The sequence below is a fragment of the Meles meles genome, chromosome 4, assembly GCF_922984935.1.
Source record: "Meles meles chromosome 4, mMelMel3.1 paternal haplotype, whole genome shotgun sequence".
NCBI classification, from domain to species: Eukaryota; Metazoa; Chordata; class Mammalia; order Carnivora; family Mustelidae; genus Meles; species Meles meles.
This window is the reverse complement of record NC_060069.1, coordinates 87,872,738-87,893,218: the sequence shown is the minus strand read 5'-3', so window position 1 is coordinate 87,893,218 and position 20,481 is coordinate 87,872,738. Positions and strand designations below refer to the sequence as shown.

The window sequence follows — 20,481 nt, the reverse complement described above, 5'->3', positions numbered from 1 at the left end:
CACTCTGATGTCCTCATGCAGCTGCTTTATGGAAAGGTCGTATTTTAGCTCACATGATTTTCTTTTGCTGCTGTTATCACAAGAGCTAAATTGATATGTGTAAGTCTAAAAATATTCTTAGATACGAGCTTCCTGTGACTAATTAATACTGCTTTATGTTATAAATCAACCTCTGGGACCATGAAATTTCTCTTTTGCTTGGTTTATCTACTTCTATAAATGCAGGTAGAGCAAAAGCCTCATATCCTTTTTAGAACTTAAAACAATTAATTAAAGGAATTCATTATGTCTATAGTGACCACCCAAAATATAATTTCTAACCCTCTCAGGCTTCATGAGTTTTAGGGCAACATGTCACAGATGATTCCAAATCTGGTGTCATAATTTTTCTTCTGAGAAATCCCAGGTTCATCATAAGTCAAAAAGCCAAGCATACAGTGAATTAGATATAATGTGCATAATAATGTGTTTGTCAGTAATGTTAATGGGAATCAATATTCATGAGTAGTACTTGGTGTCGTGTGCTAAATAAACTCTAATTAGAAGTATACCTCATTTATCTTCTGTCTCCAAACTCAGATCAGTCAATCAGCAAGAAAAAACCGACAAGTAGAGTGGATGCTATAGTGTCACAGTTCATTATCGTTAAGAAACTGAAGATATCAGAGTCAAACAACTACATACCACCAAAGCCTGGTTAAAGACATGTTAAGTCTGTGAAGTGGTTGTCAATTTTGTCACTCAACTTCACTGTCATATGAGCTTCATTGGGTACCTGTGGCTTGCCAATCACTTCCCACATTTCAAATCATTTCATCCTCACCACACTCCTGGATGATATGTTTGGTTCCATTGTAAAAGCGAGTAAACTGAGGTTGAGAGAGAGGGTTAACCCACCGAAGATCACATTAAGTATTAAGCCAAAATGGGGTTGGAATCCAAGAATGACCACAGAGCCTCTTTTCACCAGGTCACTACTTCCTTTTATGGTTGGTCTCATGGAGGTGAAAGAGTGCATGATACTGTCCTAAATTATTAGAATGCATGTTTAAAAATAGACAGTATCTTCCTACATAGGACTTACTGCTAACAGAAGGAAAATACATATGCATTTCATAAACAATAGTAACACCTTTTTTTATAAGAAGTCATTTGGAACTATGATAATCCAAATAAGGAAACTGTTCAAGTAGTACAACTTCAAACAATTCTTGATTTTAAATATTTCATGAAATATTTCTATTATAAGCCATCACTCTCTATCCTGAAAAACAAGGTACAGTAAATACTACAGTTTAATTTGGTTGAGGAATTACCATTACTAACAGGAATTTTCACACAGTGCTTTAAAAGAATGACATTCTTAAGAGCTATTCACATTATTAAAATACGCTAGGTCATTTGGATTTACACCAAATGATCCCTGTGTTTCCTAAATCCTTCTGTTGATATAGTTTATTTTCCTTCTTTTTTGCTATTAGCTATCTCCTAATGATAGCATGCTTGCTTTCTACAAGTCATTTTACCTATGTCCAATGTATTCCTTATAGATCAAATAAGCTTTCTATAATTATATTTAAAATAAGATGAATGAAGCTTTTTGTGAGGGTGTTTGTTAATCTCTGATGATTACAACATGACATTTAACATACTAAGGAATCTAAAACTAAAATTCAATGCAACTAGACACCAACAGACAATAATAATTTGATCATATGGGAAAATACCACTATATTAATCTCAAAAGGCAATCAACATTATATGTAGTGGTGAAAGACTGGTTTTCTTGTTAAAAGCAGGAAAAAAATAGAATGCCCTCTTTCACCATTACTACTTTCCATTGTTCAGGAAGTTTAACCAATGCAATAAAGCAAGGGGAAAAAATGGTTATTGGAATAAAAAAAAGGAGAAAGTATTATTTTTTACAAAAGAAATAACTACCTCAACAGATGAATGGATAAAGAAGATGTAGTGTATATATACAATGGAATACTATGCAGCCATCAAAAGAAATGAAATCTTGCCATTTGCAACGATGTGGATGGAACTAGAGGGTATTATGCTGAGCAAATTAAGTTAATCAGAGAAAGACGATTATCATATGATCTCCCTGATATAAGGAATTTGAGAGGCAGGGTGGGGGGTTTGGAGGGTAGTGAAGGAAAAAAATGAAACAAGATGGGATCAGGAGGGAGACAAACCATAAGAGACTCTTAATCTTACAAAACAAAATGAGGGTTGCCAGGGAGGGGAAGCGGGAGAGGGTGGTTGGTTATGGATATTGGGGAGGGTATGTGATAGGGTGAGTGCGGTGAAGTTGTAAGCCTGACGATTCACAAACCTATACCCCTGGGGCAAATAATACATTATATGTTAATAAAAATAATTAATAAAAAAGAAGAAATAACTACCCCAAAGCCCTAAAAAAAATCCCTAAAGCATAGCTAAAAAATTCTCAGAAGTGAAAAGATCATTTTTTAACTAATAAGGTGGCTAACAGAAAAGTGTAACTAAAGTAATAAGTTTTTTTTAATTATATGAATAGCTAGTTCAAATGTTTAGTGAGAAAAAAGCCACTCACAAGATTAATAAAAATATATGAATAAACAAAATATACAAAATTTTACTGAAGAGTCAAGAAGACAGTTTTATTGTGGTCCATAATTAATAAGGTTCTTCTCAAAAAAATAAGGTTCTTCTCAAATTTATTCCTAATTTAATACAGTTCTAATGAAAAACTTTTATTTTTCTAATAATTCTAATCACTTCTAAAATGTTCTGACCAAATATTTATTAAGAACAGGAAAATTTGGAAACAAGAATAAGGAGACAGACACTACATTAAACATTAGAATTCAGTATTAAAACTATAATTAAATATGGTTTGGTTCTTACGTCAGAGTAGGAAAACAGACCAGTGGAGCACAACAGAAAATCCCCAAACAGACAAAACATACAAAAATATTTGAGTACATATGAGATGACAATGGCATTTCTGAACCATAAATCTTAAAGTCAAGCAAGGTTGCATTCAAACTCCCAACCCCAACATATACAAATTATGGGTATTTAAGCTTTCTAAGCAACAATGTCCCCATCTGTAAAATGGTGCTAATATTATTAAGATAAAAACAAAATAATGTATGTGAAGCAGGACCTGACCCATAAGAAACAAATGGATGTTCAAGTGAAAATGTCAGGTAGTCAGCTGGAGACTGGGAGCCATGGGAGAAGTAGGGGAAGAGCTAGAAGCATGGGAGGTTCAGGAGGGAGTCCAGAACGGAAATACAAATGTTGGCAACCATTACAGCCATGGAATTCAATGAAATGAGATAAGATAACTCAGGAATAGAGATAAAAATAGAGAAGAGGGTAGAGGTATAAGAGTTCTGGGTCCCCAATTAGCCTCTAACAATTCTTCCTGTCTCTTATCTCACTGTCTCCAAATCAAACTATTTTCTAGCTCTGTATCTATGGACAAGTTATTTAAACACTTTGTGTCTCAGTTTTCTCATCTATAAAATGAGGATAATAATTTCATGTGACGATTGAAGAGTTAATGTACATAAGGTGGTTTAGAGCAATGACTGGGACATGGTAAGTAAGTACTTACTATGACAGTTATTCAAGTTTCTCCCAGCTCTCAAAGTATCAAGTGATATGGGATGGTCAGTAAATTTGTGCCTAAGAATATCCACTATTACCTGTGTTGCATGTATGTGAATGTATGTGTGTTTGAAGATGCTGGAGAACGACTATAGATCAATGCTGACCAACAGTAGTATAATGCAAGCCCTATGTGCAGTTTTAAACATTCTAGTAGCCACATTAAAAAAGTTAAAAAGCAACAGGCAAATTACTTTTAGCAATATAGTTTAACCCAATATTATTACTTCAAAATATTATTTCAACACATAATGAAAACAAAACTCATTAGTGAGATGTTTTACATAATTTTTTATAAAAAGTCTTCATAATGTAGTGTATATCTGACATAACAGCAACCTCTTTCTTGGACAACCCCTATTCTAAATGCTCCATAGCCATGCGTGGTTAGACTACCATACTGAATAGCTCAGCTCTAGATAAATGGGAAGTTTAAAAAAAAAAAGATTTTATTTATTTATTTGACAGAGAGAGACACAGCGAGACAGGGAATACAGCAGAGGAAGTGGGAGAGAGAAAAGCAGGCTCCCTGCTCTGCGGGGAGGGGCTCGATCCCAGAACCCTGGGATCATGACCTGAGCTGAAGGCAGACGATCAACCACTGAGCCACCCAGGTGCCCCAAATGAAAAGTTCTGAAGCCAGACACATGACATATCTAAAAGAGATGGTTAGAGAATAATGAAGAAACAGGGCAAACTTGATCTAAGATAGAGAAGAAGGAAGAGAAAATTTCTGTAAATGAGAGATAACTAGGGTTTTTTTCCTCCAATAAATGTGTATTTTATCATTCCCCTGTCAAACAGAATCTTGATTCATGATCTGCAAGAAGAGACTGAGAAACAGTTTGATGTTAAAGAAGATATCCCAGGCAGGCACAGCTATGCAAAGTACAATAACTGGGACAAGGTACAGTATAAAGTGCCTGTAGTTCAAAAAAAAAAAAAACAAAACTATAACCCTTAACATTTGTTCTCATTTAGGTTTTTTTAGTTTGTTTTTTTTATTCTAACTCCTCAAAATTGGTTTTGTTCTCAAGATTGTTGCTTGGACTGAAAAAATGGTGCATAAGCATCCTGAAATGGTCTCTCGTATTAAAATTGGAACCACTGTTGAAGATAATCCACTGTATGTTCTCAAGGTAAAAATAATTCAAGAACTACTGATTCTTATTATTTTGGGAAAATATTAACTTAAAAGTTACTTTGTGATCCAACTAGTGAATTCTGAGGAAATAAAAATTTTATATTTTTTTGAAGAACATATAGAAGTGATAGGTGGTTTTAGGTGGTACCAATAAAGTCCCTGAATAAACCATTTGTGGGACACAATGGACAAACTCAGACAAATATCTTATCCCATGTCTTTACTAGAAGAGTTTATGATGTCCCTGATAGATTAAAGTTTTCCATCCATTAAAATTCAGTGAAGCTGGTGATTAAATGCCATGAAGAAAAGAGAAGTTTAAGTATCACAGAATCACAGGGTCCTGGAACAGTATGTAAGGCATTTCAACCCTATGTTGACAGGGAATTCCCTCCTTTAATGGAGCTGACAATTACTGTTCAGCTGCTGCTGGATTTTTCTACATCCAAAGACACTCTTCCCTGAAACATGCCCTTAAGAACTGAGAAATCCTTCCTTACCCTGAAATGCCATCCATTTATTCTAAGTACCCAAACAAAACAAATCTAAATTCTCCTCAAAATGACAGTTCTTCAAATGTCCAGCCACTAATTCCTCCTCCCCACTGCAAACACAACTATAAAATCTTTTCCACCCAAAGCTAAATGTCCCATTTATGAAGCCAGAAAAACAAAAGGAAATGGCAGAAACAGAAACAACACAAAATCTATTTCTCAGACCAAAGGATGTTAACAATAAAATAAGAAAAACAATATACTATGATTTTTTTAAAACCCTAAAAGCAACTCTGACACTAGGAAAATTTTTTGAAAAAATAGACTATGTGATAGATTATGAATTATGTATAGACATTTAAGGATATGTGCCATTGTCCTCCCTGAGAACAATATGTGCATATGCAGTTATTCAACAGAAGACAGGGAAAAGAATTGCTTTGAGCATAGGAGTTACTGGACAACAAAGGATCAATGTGTGAGCTCATGCAAAATAATATCTCAAGTTTATTTTTAAACAGATTGGGAAAAGGGATGAAAGAAGAAAGGCTATCTTTATGGATTGTGGCATTCATGCACGAGAATGGATCTCCCCAGCATTCTGCCAGTGGTTTGTCTATCAGGTAAGTGAATCGGAACGCTCATACAATTCTCCTTTGATTGTCAAATCTCCAGCCCTTCACTGTGTGGCAACACCCCTTTCCAAATGAGTGCAATTCCACTTAACTAGAAGGGTCCACATTCGGTGCTGTCAGGAAATAAATGCTCTGGATTTTACTCATTGTTGGGGTTTTTATAAAATTGACACCTTCCTTCAAACTTCTTGAATTCCAGCTGACAGTTTATAAAACTAAAAGAATTTTTTGAGGTTATGATATGGTTTCTCCTATACTGAAATATAGACAATCCGAAGCTACCTTCATATTACAACCTATAATCTTAGCCTTTCTTCGGTGAGCTCAAAGCACAGACCTCGAGTTCCTGTTTAGATCTTTAACTGGCCAATCACACCCTTGGAATTTTCGTACTTAATTTCCTTTCCCTCATCTTTTTTAAAGGAAAAACAACTCATCTTTTTCAAAGGTAAATCCAGCTTATGAGTTGTTCCTCTCATTCTATTCTATTCTGATTCCTACCATCTTTTAACTTTCTCTTTTATGCCAGCTTTTGCAAACAACATGCTGATGTAATATGCATGACAATGGCTTTCTGGGCATGGATGCTTTAACTAGGAATGAATCCGCGAGTAGAACTGATTTATCCCTGCAGTTGTTTCAGCTCTTTCAGCTGAGGGCCAAGAGCTCCCCTTGCTCAACCTATAAAGGAATACATGTGACAGGGCTACAAGAAATCCCCTGGCTCTGGAACAAATGTATCTGGAAGAGATTTTCCAAGAATGAGAGAGATTTTAGGCAGCCATAGGATGTACAGATAATTCCAGAAATATCAATCTGTTGGGAGAAAAGGAGTTGATTGGTCAATCTAAATGCTTGAGTTTTTTTTATTAATAGAGCATTTTTCTTTAATCCTATTTATAATTAATTTATAAATCATCTCCAATATTTATATATTTCTATGCTTACAAACTCAATCTTTATTTACCTAAAGGATGTGAGGGGTAAAATCTATTTAAATCAAGGCGTGTGGCTAATTTTTTACTTGGCTCCGTTCTTCCTACATAACATCTTGCATACTATACATGGAATGCTACAATCTTGACAATTAAATGATCCCTTAAAGAATGGTCAGTTCAATTATTTTCACTAGTCTGAATAAGTAATTTTTATATGGGTCACTTATTTTTATGCTATTTAGAGGAAATATGTTTGAAATCATGTGACACTGGGCAAATGATCAAAGCCACAGCTTTCCAAGTGGCAGTGAACTTTCCACGAACAGCTTAATTTTTTCCTATTCTTACAGGCAGCCAAAACTTATGGAAAAAATAAAATTATGACCAAACTGCTGGACAGAATGAATTTTTATGTTCTTCCTGTATTCAATGTTGATGGATATATTTGGTCATGGACACAGGTAAGAGACCATAATCTCTTGTTTGCATTTGGACAATATAGTATTTACTGACTTTAATGCACACTGGTTGTTATGCATTAAGTTTAAGGTTTCAATAACTAATTAATTCTAATTCAGAAAAATGTAATTTTAAAGAATCTCAATTTCAGACTAAGACAAGCATGATTTCCTTGTTACATAGGTGTCCTTGAAATAATATGAAATTTCTGCTACTGAAGCTAGTAATGAATAAAAAGAAAAAGAGCAATAATTATAAAAGAAATGTATGTTATATGATATGGAAAAGGCACATTCTACCTAAAAAATAAAAGTCAATTAAAGGCATTCTGAACACTGATCTCAAAGCAAAAGGCACTGTATTCCAGTCTATCTATAACAGAATCTGATGTGGAATAAATGTATCAAAATAAACAAATAAAAGAGTGACACAGTTATCTATCTGTCCTTTAACTGGATCCCTTATTGACCTATTGTTGCTAAATAACATTAATACTGAACATTCAGACAGATACTATCACATTCAGTTCTTTCTGAAAATTATGCTCCAACAGTCACAATTTGGCCTGTTTAATACCCGAAATCTATAAATGGTGAAGGATGTAATGAAGTTATAATTCAAATTACGGGTAATTTCAGAACATTATTCATCACTTTCTAGTACCAAGAATTAATCAACAGTTTTTAAAGTTAATTAAATTATTTTATCAAGGCCTTAGAACAGTAATTTAAAAAAACAATGTTTCTGAAAATATTACAAGTTATAGGAAAACAATATATTTTTCTTCATAAAAAGGAGCCTCAGGTTAACTAGGCAGATTTCAAATAATGCTGTGGACACCTGCAGAGAGGGTCTGAAATGATCAAATTGAAAAATGTAAACTGATCTGGTATAAACACTTCCATCATTCAATCCTGCAGAACCGCATGTGGAGAAAAAATCGTTCTAAGAACCAAAACTCCAAATGCATCGGCACTGACCTCAACAGGAATTTTAATGCCTCATGGAATTGTGAGTAGTACACTTGATCTCAAGGAAAATAGCTATAAAAGAGTGTTCAGGGGTGCGTGGGTGGCTCAGTGGGTTAAAGCCTCTGCCCTGGCTCAGATCATGATCAAGCCCCACATGGCTCTCTGCTCAGCAGGGAGCCTGCTTCCTCTGGCTCTTTCTCTGCCTGCCTCTCCGCCTACTTGTGATCTGTCTGTCAAATAAATAAATACATAAAATCTTAAAAAAAAAAAAGTGTTCACACAGCAAATTCAGTTAAACCACTGACTTATTTCAGTAAAATATGTATCCCGAGTGTTAATTTTGTAATCTAAAAAATAAAAGATAATCATCCGTACTTTAGAAATATTATGAATGTATTGTTATATAGAAGGAAGTGTGGAGTGGGGTTGTTTATCAAACCATCTCTTACTTAATATATCTAGCTTGCTAAAACTCAGGCACAATCCAGATGCACAAAAATTCAGAATCTTAAGAGAGGTCTCAGGTTCCTCCTCTTTTGGTCTGATAAAAGCTGAGAAATACCAGTGGTTAAAACCAGCATACAGATAGTTCTTCAGCTCTTTAGTGAAAAGAAACAGCTGGGTCAAAGAAAGTGAAAGGTTTAATACAAATGCAATGATAAGCAGAACCCTGCTACATCAGGTAACACCGTAGTTGTTTTAAAAACCTGACTTCATTATATACATTCAAGGAGAAATTACCACTATCCCAATTCATAAATTTTTTTCTTTACCTAACTTGGTTGAAAATACCACCTTAGCTTTTAATTTTATTCTACCATAGTAATTATGATAATAGCAGCTATCAGTCCCCAACAAGTTGGAGAGGAACTGGGTTCTGAACTGGAACTGGATTCCATCTGGCTCCAGGCTCTGGGTTGCTTCTGGTGTACTATTCTTATAATCTTGGGAAACAGAGGCAAAATAAACAAGACTAAGAACACTCCAATGGACTGGGTCTGTCACATTCTGAGTTGTGTGTACAAAGTTGGTCTGCAATGACTATGACACCAGAGACATTGAGGCAGCCTGTAAACCTGGGAGATGAACATGTCTAAAACATTTTGTGTGTCCATATCAGAAGAAGCAGGAGCTTTTCTGAGGGGAAGCAGACTGTGATCTCATCCATCCATGTCCACTGCAGCTTTTCCGAACACCAAGAATCCATGTACGGATATCTATCGAGGCCCAGAACCAGAGTCCGAGAAAGAGACCAAGGCTGTCACTGATTTCATTCGAAGCCACCTGAAATCAATCAAGGCCTATATCACCTTCCACTCCTATTCCCAGATGCTACTGTTTCCCTATGGATATACGTCAAAACTGCCAGCTAACCACAAGGACCTGGTATGTAGAAAAAAAAAAAAAAACTACAGTTAATGCACTGACAGACATTGCCACTGACTTTCATAAACAACTCTTCTCTATGAACAACTGCATGAATTGAAAGAATTTCACATTTTAATACCAAAGGAAAAAACTAATAGAGTTTACCTTAAAGTTTACTTTAGAGTTAAAAGTCATAATTCCTAGATTAATTTTTCATGTGATAAAAAGATAGAGACAAAATCTTTCGATGTGATTCTAAGACAAAGCCAGTGGAGAAAAATGTCTAGACCATCCAGACCAGAATTCCATTACTACACAGACTGTTATATAAACATTTACCATAGACATATTATAAAACCACAAGCAGCAAAAGTCTAATAGAATAGCAAAGATGTCTATTTCTGTCTCTAAAACACCATATTTAAGAAGATCCATTATATTTTTATCCTCCTAGTCAACTTGGAAATAATATTAATTCTGTTACTACCCAAAGAAAGAACATTATGAGTGTTTGTGAAGCTTCCTCATTGAGAACACACTGTCTTTCAGGAACTAAGATCCACTATGCATCCTTTCTTTCCCTTTGTATGAAAACTAATTTGGTCATATTGGCTTAAAACAAATAAAACCTCTGCATAGGGGTTCCAGTGCATCACAAGAACCTGTAGTGTGAATATCCATAAAAAGGGGTATTTTTTGCTGTAAAGAAAAGAAATAAAGCAGATAAAGTTCAGTGTCCCAGATCCCATGCAGGCCTGACAAATAGAACAACATTCAGTAAAAGCTATGGCTCCAATGCTGCCTCATATTTTTAAAAATAAAAAGAAGTCACTATTATCATTTTGATTTCCATCCATTGTATTCAGCACAACAGCATTCAATTTCAGTTGCAGCGGAGATTTGAACCAGTCATTAAAACCATCTGTATATATACAACAAAGAAAATATACAAGCAATATGTGGCCCAGAGTCATTTATTTAGCTAATATAGTTGAGAATCTGAACCCATGAGTTTGATTAGTTCATGAAAAGCTACAGCAATGCAATTTCAGTCTGCCCTTAGGAAAATGGTATTATGGATTAAAAATACAAATACACACAACAAACCATTCTGAGTAAAGAGTTCTTAAACAGCAACTAAATTAAGTAAGAAAAAACTTATCTTTTGGTTATATACATTACACATACAAACTAAAAATCTTCATTGAGGGTACTAATATGTTAGTGACTACATTCCATTAAAATTCATTCCAATAATCATTCTCATAGCATGAAATACTAATATATATTAAAGGTCATGAAATGCATTCATCTTGGAAGAGAAACTCTAATTTAACAACTATTTTAAAGAAGAGTCAACCACATTTCTTCCCTCAGCACGCTAAAATTCAGCATCAAAAATGTCCATTGGCAATGTGGCGCCCATAAAAACAAAGGAAGCAGAAACAGGGGAGAAACTGACTCTGGAAGAGACAAGTAACTGCAGCCAGAAAGTATATGAGAGGAAGTAGAATGAATATGTTTTTTAGAGGGAAGGATAAAAGGAAGAAAGCATGGAAGGCGGGGAGAGAACAATGAGGGAGGGAGAAAGAAGAGAGAAAAGAAAGGATAGAAATCTAAAATGAGATATGACATTATTATTTATAACTGATTTCACATTTAGAATTCTTCACTATAACAACATATCTTACCAAAAATAAATTCCTAATTTAACTGTTGATTTTATTTTGATCTTCAGTTGCCAAATAACCAGTAAAATTTACTTTTTTTGATTACCAAAAAAATTAATACTGTTTACATAGTTTTCTTTTTTTTTAAGATTTTTATTTATTTATTTGACAGACAAAAATTACAAGTAGGCAGAGGAGATAAGTAGAGAGAGAGGAGGAAGCAGGCTCCCCTGCCCGTCGAGCAGAGAGCCTGATGTGGGGCTCGATCCCAGGACCCTGGGACCATGACCAGAGCCGAAGGCAGAGGCTTTAACCCACTGAGCCACCCAGGTGCCCCTGTTTACATAGTTTTCTATCATTCCAACCCTAACTTCCTTTTTCTCCAGGCCAAAGTTGCAAAAATCGGCACTGATGTTCTAGCAACTCGATATGAAACCCGCTATATCTATGGCCCAATAGCATCAACAATCTGTAAGTTTTTCCTATTATTTACTGTGTTATTTTCACTAATTCTTTTTATAAATATTAAAGAAATCTTAGAATTTGTAAATTAGGATTAGAACACCTAGAATTGCTAATTTAAACTTCAGTTTTAATGGATGATTCTGAATTACATGTGAATCTAGGGGATACATTTTGCCTTTTTCAGGGATAAGATTTTTCTAGAAACAAATTATACAAGGTTACAAGGTCAGTAGAAATTGTTAAGTCAAGATGAAGTTTTGGTTTAATTCATCCACCCTCCTGTTCCCCACCAACATTTATCCTCACAGAAACTAATGAGAATTAGTTGAAGCACACTCTACAATTTCTGTTATTGTTGTTGTTGTTGTTTAACTGGACAGTCTTCCCCAGCTCCTGATAGGAAAATGAGCCGACCAAAAGTTTCAGCCACTTTGATCATGTAAAACCAGTTTCTTGTCCTTCTCACCAGCCCCTTTCTATGGTGCTAAACTGAAATGTGTATGGTGGATTAAGAAAGATGATGTAAAGATTCTAGTGCTGTTGCTTTTGTTTTAGTGTCTAAGTACCGCTTCTTACTCTTCATTATTTTTAGACTTCTTTGTCTTTGTGCATTTTTTTAATTACTGACAGACTTCTGACAAGTCAGGCACTGTGCTTGGCCCTTGATTTCACAATCTCATTAATCATCACAACATCCTATGTGGTAGGCTGTACTTATAACTGGCTAAACTGAGATTTAGTCCCAGGTTTCAAAACCAAAAGCCATGATCTTGGCCACTACATATAACGCTTTCTCATTTGGTTTCTTTAGCTAAAATAACCAGGTTTTTCTATTTTTAAGAAATTAAAAGAAATTCATTTGATTTTTCACCGAAGATCATTAATTCAGGCCTTGGGAAATAAAATCATTTGTTCTCTTATAGCAAGATCCCACAGATCTTAGTTTTCAAATACTTCAGTAGAATTGCCTTTTCTCCAAATCACTTCACAGCTTCAATTCTTAGAACTGAAGAATGGAAAATTCCCAAAGAACTGCTTACAAAACCTTAACTTCCTAACAAAACTTAATTCCTCAAAAGCAAGGATTACACTTCAGATCTCTTCTCAGATCACAAAATACCTACCATAATGCAGGGCATGGAACAACAGCAGAATTAATTCCCATAAACTTGCTCAATTAAAATAGCACCCTGGAAAAAAATAAAATAAAATAGCACCCTGACTGATCCAAAAAGAATGAATGTGGATTGAAACCACAAGACTGAACTCGATTTAGCCTGCATCACTCTCTAGAGCCAGGACATCCAATATTCTTAGTATGAAGACTGCTGTTTAACCTTTAAACAGTTTTAAAAGGTTTTATTTATTTATTTATTTATTTATTCATTTATTCATTTGAGATAGAGAGAGTGTGTGAGAGAGAGAGAAAGAGAGTATGAGTTGGGCAGGCCGGGGGGAGAAGCAGACTTCCTGCTGAGCAGGGAACCTGACTTGGGGCTAAATCCCAGGACTCTGGGATCCGGACTTGAACCGAAGGCGGACGCTTAACTGACAGACACACCTAGGTGTCCCTAACCTTTAAACATTTCATAGCAACCCACTACCACCAAACACATATACTTATTTCCATTACCCTTTTTAAATTCATGGATTGAAGAAAAGAAATACGTATGTGCGAATCCATGGACTCTTTGCAGTAATTCTACCTGGCCACACCTTATAAAATACTTCCTCAACCCAAGCTAAAAGTATAAACTTGAAATTAAGGTCTATACCCTCAATAATTGCTAATTGCTATGCTATCACATACAACTTCTAGAGTCAACTTATTGGCAGCTCTTTTGGTGGAATTAGAAAAATGATCAAAAAACCAGACAAGTCCCATCCCCAGAGAACATTCATCAGCAATCACCTGATGTTGTTATTAAAAGGCCGAAGAGAAAGTATAGTGACACAATCATTTACCAATATCCAATCAGACTTCTTGTTGCAACATAGCCATGCTAGAGATTAATTACACATACGAGTGGATGAAAATGGGATTTTAAAAAAGATGATATGGGCGCCTGGGTGGCTCAGTGGGTTAAGCCGCTGCCTTCGGCTCAGGTCATGATCTCAGGGTCCTGGGATCGAGTCCCACATCGGGCTCTCTGCTCGGCAGAGAGCCTGCTTCCCCCTCTCTCTCTCTCTGCCTGCCTCTCTGTCTGCTTGTGATCTCTCTGTCAAATAAATAAATAAAATCTTAAAAATAAAAAAAATTAAAAAAAAAATAAATAAATAAAAAAGATGATATACTGAGCTATGTAAGTGGACCAAAAGTGGGCAAAGAATGATAGGACAAACTAGAACATCAGTTTAAAATGGCAGCCTACTTAGTGGATATTGAGAACTGCAGTACCAGACAAGCTAGATGTTCTTTCTTGGCAGCAAAGAACAAAGGGTTCCAAACAGGAGCACACTTTGCAAATGGCAACTAGAACATCAAAGGATTATTGCTCTTACACTTTCCACACATATATATGCAATGTACATTTACATATATATGCAAATTTTGAGCACACTAACGCTATGCATGGCATTGTATCACAGTCAATTTAATGAGCAAGAATTTATGGAATGTCTCTTTCATAGCCCAGAACTTTGGAGCTTTGAGAGGTAGGTTAGAAGAATTAAGATAAAATAACTGCTCTCAAGGAGTTATATTCTAACTGGGAGAAAGACAGGCAAAAATACCATGGCTCCAAGCCATCATGTATCACTTTCAAAATGGGAGGATAAGGTGAAGAGGAATTACATTCTGTACAACTGTGTAACAGTATCTTAAATTTTTTTAGTTATATTAAAAGATTTTTTAAAGAAATACAGATTTAGAAAAAAATTGCCTCTTCCATACAGGGCTCGAGCAGCTTGATAGATGTTTAAATTATTTAGGAGTCACTGCTTTAATAAAGTACCTGATTGAATTAATCAACCATTCATGAGAAGCAGAGGATAACAAAGTGTTAACTTGGTAAGAACAGAAAATAAGGGCACCCTGCAATTAAAATTTAGCCATTCCAACACCGGTTATCACTTTAAAAAGTCCCAGGACTGGGACGCCTGGGTGGCTCAGTTGGTTAAGCAGCTGCCTTTGGCTTGGGTCATGATCCCAGCATCCTGGGATTGAGCCCCACATCAGGCTCCTTGCTCAATGGGGAGCCTGCTTCTCCCTCTGCCTCTGCCTGCCACTTTGTCTGCCTGTGCTCACTCTCTCTGACAAAAAAATAAAATCTTAAAAAAAAAAAAAAAAGTCCCAGGACTCAGGGAAAGCATTGATAGCATTTGCTAGTGGTTTTCTCTCTTTAATTTGATAGAGACCAAAGAAAAGTGCTAAGAAACATTTTTAAATCCAAATTACAGAGAGAGCTCTCACCTCCAGAAAAATAAGTTTGCAATTTGAACCTAAGAAGCAAATATAGCCAATAAATAAAAATCATAAAATTCGAAACCAGGAGGAAATCTAGGAGATGATCTAATTCAAGGTTCTTAATCCTGATTTCCCATCAGAATCATCTGAGCTTTTAAAATATGTGGATGATTAGACCCCACCCCCAGAAATTCTGATTTCATTAGTTTGTGTTGTAGGCCAGTCATCTGCATTTTTTTTAAAGTGCCCAAAGTGATTCAAAGATGAAACTAGGTTTGAGGGCACCCAGGTGGCTTAGTCCTTAAACATCTGCCTTTCACTCAGGTCATAATCCTGGGGTCCCGGAATCAAGCCCCACATCGAGCGCCCCACAGGAAGCCTGCTTCTCCCTCTCCCACTTCCCCTGCCTGTGTTCCCTCTCTCACTGTCTCTCTCTCTGTGTCAAATAAAATCTTTAACAAAAAAAAAAAAAAAGATGAAACTAGGTTTGAGAACCAGTGGTCTAAGCTTAATCCCTCTTTCACAGACTATAAAAATAAGATAAAGAAAGATCTGATCAATTTGGGGAAAAATAGGAACAAAGATTAGAGTCCCAGACCAAAGTCAAAAGGTATACCAACTACTCTGCCACAAAGCAACAATATTTAGATGACACAAAAACTGCTGTAAAAGGTTGTAAAATATTTACATTTGTATATTGGTGACCTATCCAAGCCTTTATCATCTTAGAAATAACAGAACATAGTACCTAGTTAGAAAGAACAGTTCACTGAATTGATAGGAACAGATAGCTTGCATCATTAATATCATCCATCTTGAGTCACATCATAAATTAAAAAGTTAATTTCAACGTGCCTTTCTTGTTGCCTTCCCTACACACCAAATTGCTAGATCTGCTCCTATATCTCAACCTGGTACTGTTTTCCACACTCTGTACCACTTCTACATTTTAAAAAGAGAAAATCAAGACCTCACATTTGTAGCTCACAACACCCAATCTCTATCTACTAAGACAATCAAGCTGAGAGATTATATTAAGGAGCCATAAAAATGCAAAGAAAATATTTCAATTTATGCCCACATATCTCTAGCTTAGCTCTTGCTTCAAAAAGAAATTTCACTTAGTATTGACATAAAAGTGCCGGTTATTATGTTTAATGCATGTCAATAATACTTTTTTTGAAAAACAAATGTTAAGCCACCAGCATTATATTATGTAGATTCCTGTGGACTGAAACCAGATTCCCAGTTTGGTTCACTTTTATTTTTACTTGTTTTGATGGTATTACAGTAAGTTCCTTGCACCTAACATGCCTTGAAAGGCACAGAATTTTTTTTAATGACAATATATTAAGAAAATGATGTCAACAACAAAAAGTTATCTTATAGAACTCAAAGAAGACTTTTTATTGGGAGGACTACAGACTGACATACAGTAGGTAGTATAGTACAATGGTTAATAGCACAAACTCTAAAGACATGCAGCTTGGGTTTGATTCCTGACTCAACCTTTACTAGCTAATGTTTTTGAGCAAACTGTTCAATCCCTCTGGGCCTAAATTTCCTCTTCTGTAAAACAAGAAACTGGTACTTAAATCCTAAGATTGTGATAGGAATTTGTGAAATGAGTTAACATACGTGAAGAACTAAAAGGGTGCCTGGCATTTAGCAAGTGGCTATTATATCTTATAAATATATACAGGGGCGCCTGGGTGGCTCACTGGGTTAAGCCTCTGCCTTTGGCTCAGGTCATGATCTCAGGATCCTGGGATCAAGTCCTGCATCAGGCTCTCTGCTCAGTGGGGAGTCTGCTTCCACCCCTCTCTCTCTGCCTGCCTCTCTGCCTACTTGTAGTCTCTGTCAAATAAATAAATAAAATCTTTAAAAATAAAATTAAATAAATATATATATACATGCACAAATATTTTAGTAGGTTTAGCTGTAGATAAACAAAAAGTTAAGTATCATGTTCAAAAAAGTTATATAAACATGTATTCTTACAAGTAAAAAGCTTTCAGTTTTGCATTTATTTTATGCCTTATATAGTTTTTGTTTGCAAAGTTAAGGTTTTGATGGTACAAAAAGTGGTATCAAAAAAGAAAACATAGGGGCGCCTGGGTGGCTCAGTCATTAAGCAGCTGCCTTTGGCTGAGGTCATGATCTCAGGGTCCTGGGATCAAGCCCTGCAATGGGCTCCCTGCTGGGCAGGAAGCCTGCTTTTCCTTCTCCCACACCCTCTGCTCTCTCACTGTGTCTCTCTCTGTCAAATAAATAAATAAAATCTTAAAAAGAAAATGTATTACACTCAATAACATCACACAATCATGAAGAATCACAAATTGCATATATTCTCAATAACCACTATTAATCTTAATGAGAAGTTTCACATAAAGCAGATCTGTCAAAGTGATACAGCCATACTCTTTAACTCTTTTAAATCACAATAGTTTACTTAACTTCAAATGGGGAGCTAGTACAGCTAGAAATTGGCCAAGTTTGTTAAAATGCCTAGTAGACTCTAAATCACCATATAAGACATAATTCCTACTTACCTTACCTTTATTGTTACCAAATTCTTACTTTTATGTGCCTTTTTCTAATGAACTTAAACCCAATTCTAGCTAAAAATGACAGCCTTCCTGATCACTAAAGCCAATACACTTAGCTCACACGTTCCACAATCTCCCTATAAAACTGGACCCTGGTGATATCCCTTCTTCTTGCCATTCCTTTGCCTTCCTTAACAATGAGCTCTCTCAAGTGCCTGGGTGGCTCAGTGGATTAAGCCTCTGCCTTTGGCTCAGGTCATGGTCTCAGGGTCCTGGGATCAAGTCCCACACTGGGCTCTCTGCTCAGCAAGGTGCCTGCTTCCCCTCCCCTCAACTGTCTGCCTCTCTGTCTACTTGTGATCTCTCTCTGTGTCAAATAAATAAATAAAATCTTTAAGAAAATAATAAATAAACTCTCTTGGATTGCCTCTACTGCCTTCTTTTCTACTCTTTCTCTGCTGACTACCTCTAAAAGTAGACATTTAAAAGAATTAAAAAAAAAAAAAACAGGTACACTACACATATACCACACAGGGTTCTCTTTTCAGTTCCCTCCTCCTCTTTCTTGCTTCTCTTCCTCATCAGGGAAGGGCTCTCTATCCTTCAGGGTAGAGCCCTCATTCACCACCTAGAGACACCAGGTGGCCAAGCTAGGGGGATCACCTTTCACCCACGTAGTCGTTACCTGCAGCAATCAATGGGAAACCAGCTGCACTAGGGGAACCAACCAGTCCAAAATAGCCATGCAGAGATTTTTTTTTAAGATTTTATTTATTTGACAGACAGAGATCACAAGTAGGCAGAGAGAGAGGAGGAAGCAGGCTCCCCTCCGAGCTGAGAGCTCACAGGGCTCCATCCCAGGACCCTGGGATCATGACCTGAGCTGAAGGCAGAGGCTTTGACCCACTGAGCCACCCAGGTGCCCTGCCATGCAGAGATTTTAAAAACCATATTGTCATTGGAACAATGGAACAAGGCTCAAAAGAAGATGAGGGTCTCATGCTAAATCTAAACAGGATGGATGACTGTTAAAATAGATTTCAGTTAAGATTTAAAATTTAAGGGGTGCCTGGGTGGCTCAGTGGTTAAAGCCTCTGCCTTCAGCTCAGGTCATGATCTCAGGGTCCTGAGATCGAGCCCCACATCGGGCTCTCTGCTTGGCAGGGAGCCTGCTTCCCCCCTCTCTCTCTGCCTGCTTCTCTGCCTACTTGTGATCTTTGTCTGTCAAATAAATAAATAAAATCTTAAAAAAAAAAAAGATTTAAAATTTAACAAAATGGACAAAATGTCCAGGATACAAGGAAAAATTACGTGTCACAGCAAAAATGAGGAAAATCACAGCATGAATGAGAAAAGACAACCAAACAATGCCAATACTGTGATGATTTACATGTTAGAATTATCTGATAAGAATTTTGAAGTCATAATCATAAAAATGCTTCAACAAGTAATTAGACAGCCTTGAAACAACACAGAAAATCTCACTGAAAAAAAGGCAAGATATAAAAGGAACCAAATGGAAATCACAGAACTAGAAAATACAGTAACTTAAATTCTTAAAAACTCACTGGAAGGACTCAATAGCAGAATGAGTAGGATGGAGAGAAGAATCAATTAACTTAAAGGCAGAATAAGAATTCAGGCAAACTGAAGAAAGAAAACAAATTGGAAAAAAAAAAAAAAGATATGCAAAACTTCAGGGACCTGAGATGTAGTAACAAAAGATCCAACATTCATATCATCAAAGTCTCAGAAGAGGAGAAGGAGAGTGAGAATGGAAAAAAATGTGAAAAAAAAATAAAGACTGAAAACATACACCAGCATACCAAAAAGCTAAGTGAATGCCAAATAGGACAAACTCAAAGAAATTCACACCGGGTACCTCTTAATTAAAATTTTGAAAACGAGAGACAAAGAAAAAACTCTTGAAAGTAACCAGAGAGAAACAACCTAGAGGAGAAAAAAAAAAATTTAAAGGACAGATTTTTCCACTGAAACCATGAAAAACCAAAAGGAAATGACAATATTTTTCAAGTGCTAAAAGAAAAGAACTATCAACCCTTAATTCTACATTCAGCAAAAATATCCTTCAGAAGTGAAGAGGAAATGAAGACCTTCTCAGACAAAGGAAAACTAAGAGAATTAATCACCCAAAGACCTACTCTTTAAAAATGGTTAAAGGAGGGTCCCCAAATAAGAAATGTAACAGGAAAAGCCTTAAAACTGGTAGAAAGGAAGCAAGAACGATGGATTACATTATGAATGAATGAATGAATGAATGAATGAATGAGTATGAACAACTATGTCTTCATGATGGTGAAACCACAAAATATAATTCTATTTGATGTGATCCTCAGTGCATGTACAGAAGTACTCACGACAATTACGTTTAAAAAGTAGGAAGATAAAAAGAATGCAATTAAGATTTCTATTGTCACTTGGCATGGTAAAACACTGATATCAGCAGATGATAGTAAATTATGTATATTATAAAATATGTATATTGTAATACCTGGAGCAACCACTAAAAACTACATAAAGTCATAGACTCAAAAACTTTATTATAAATACATCAAAATGGGGGCGCCTGGGTGGCTCAGTCAGTTCAGGTCATGATCCCAGGATCATGGGATAGAGCCCTATGTCCAGCTCCCTGCTGAGTAGGGGAGCCTGCTTCTCCTGTTCCCCCTGCAGTTCCACCTGCTCATGCTCTCTC

At 36.0% G+C, this 20,481-nt stretch overlaps 1 protein-coding gene across 3 annotated transcripts in view; it reads left to right on the top strand.

Moving 5' to 3' along the window:
• CPA3 (carboxypeptidase A3) overlaps positions 1-20,481 on the top strand; it is a 35,239-nt gene that overhangs the window by 8,559 nt on the left and 6,199 nt on the right. For 2 of the 3 annotated variants that reach the window (XM_046001505.1, XM_046001504.1), the window contains exons 4-10: positions 4,471-4,573; positions 4,704-4,805; positions 5,826-5,927; positions 7,228-7,338; positions 8,257-8,347; positions 9,491-9,693; positions 11,732-11,816. In XM_046001505.1, coding sequence (XP_045857461.1) covers positions 4,471-4,573; positions 4,704-4,805; positions 5,826-5,927; positions 7,228-7,338; positions 8,257-8,347; positions 9,491-9,693; positions 11,732-11,816 — 797 coding nt within the window. The remainder of the gene's footprint in view (positions 1-4,470; positions 4,574-4,703; positions 4,806-5,825; positions 5,928-7,227; positions 7,339-8,256; positions 8,348-9,490; positions 9,694-11,731; positions 11,817-20,481) is intronic. The other variant, XM_046001506.1, reaches the window with a different exon arrangement.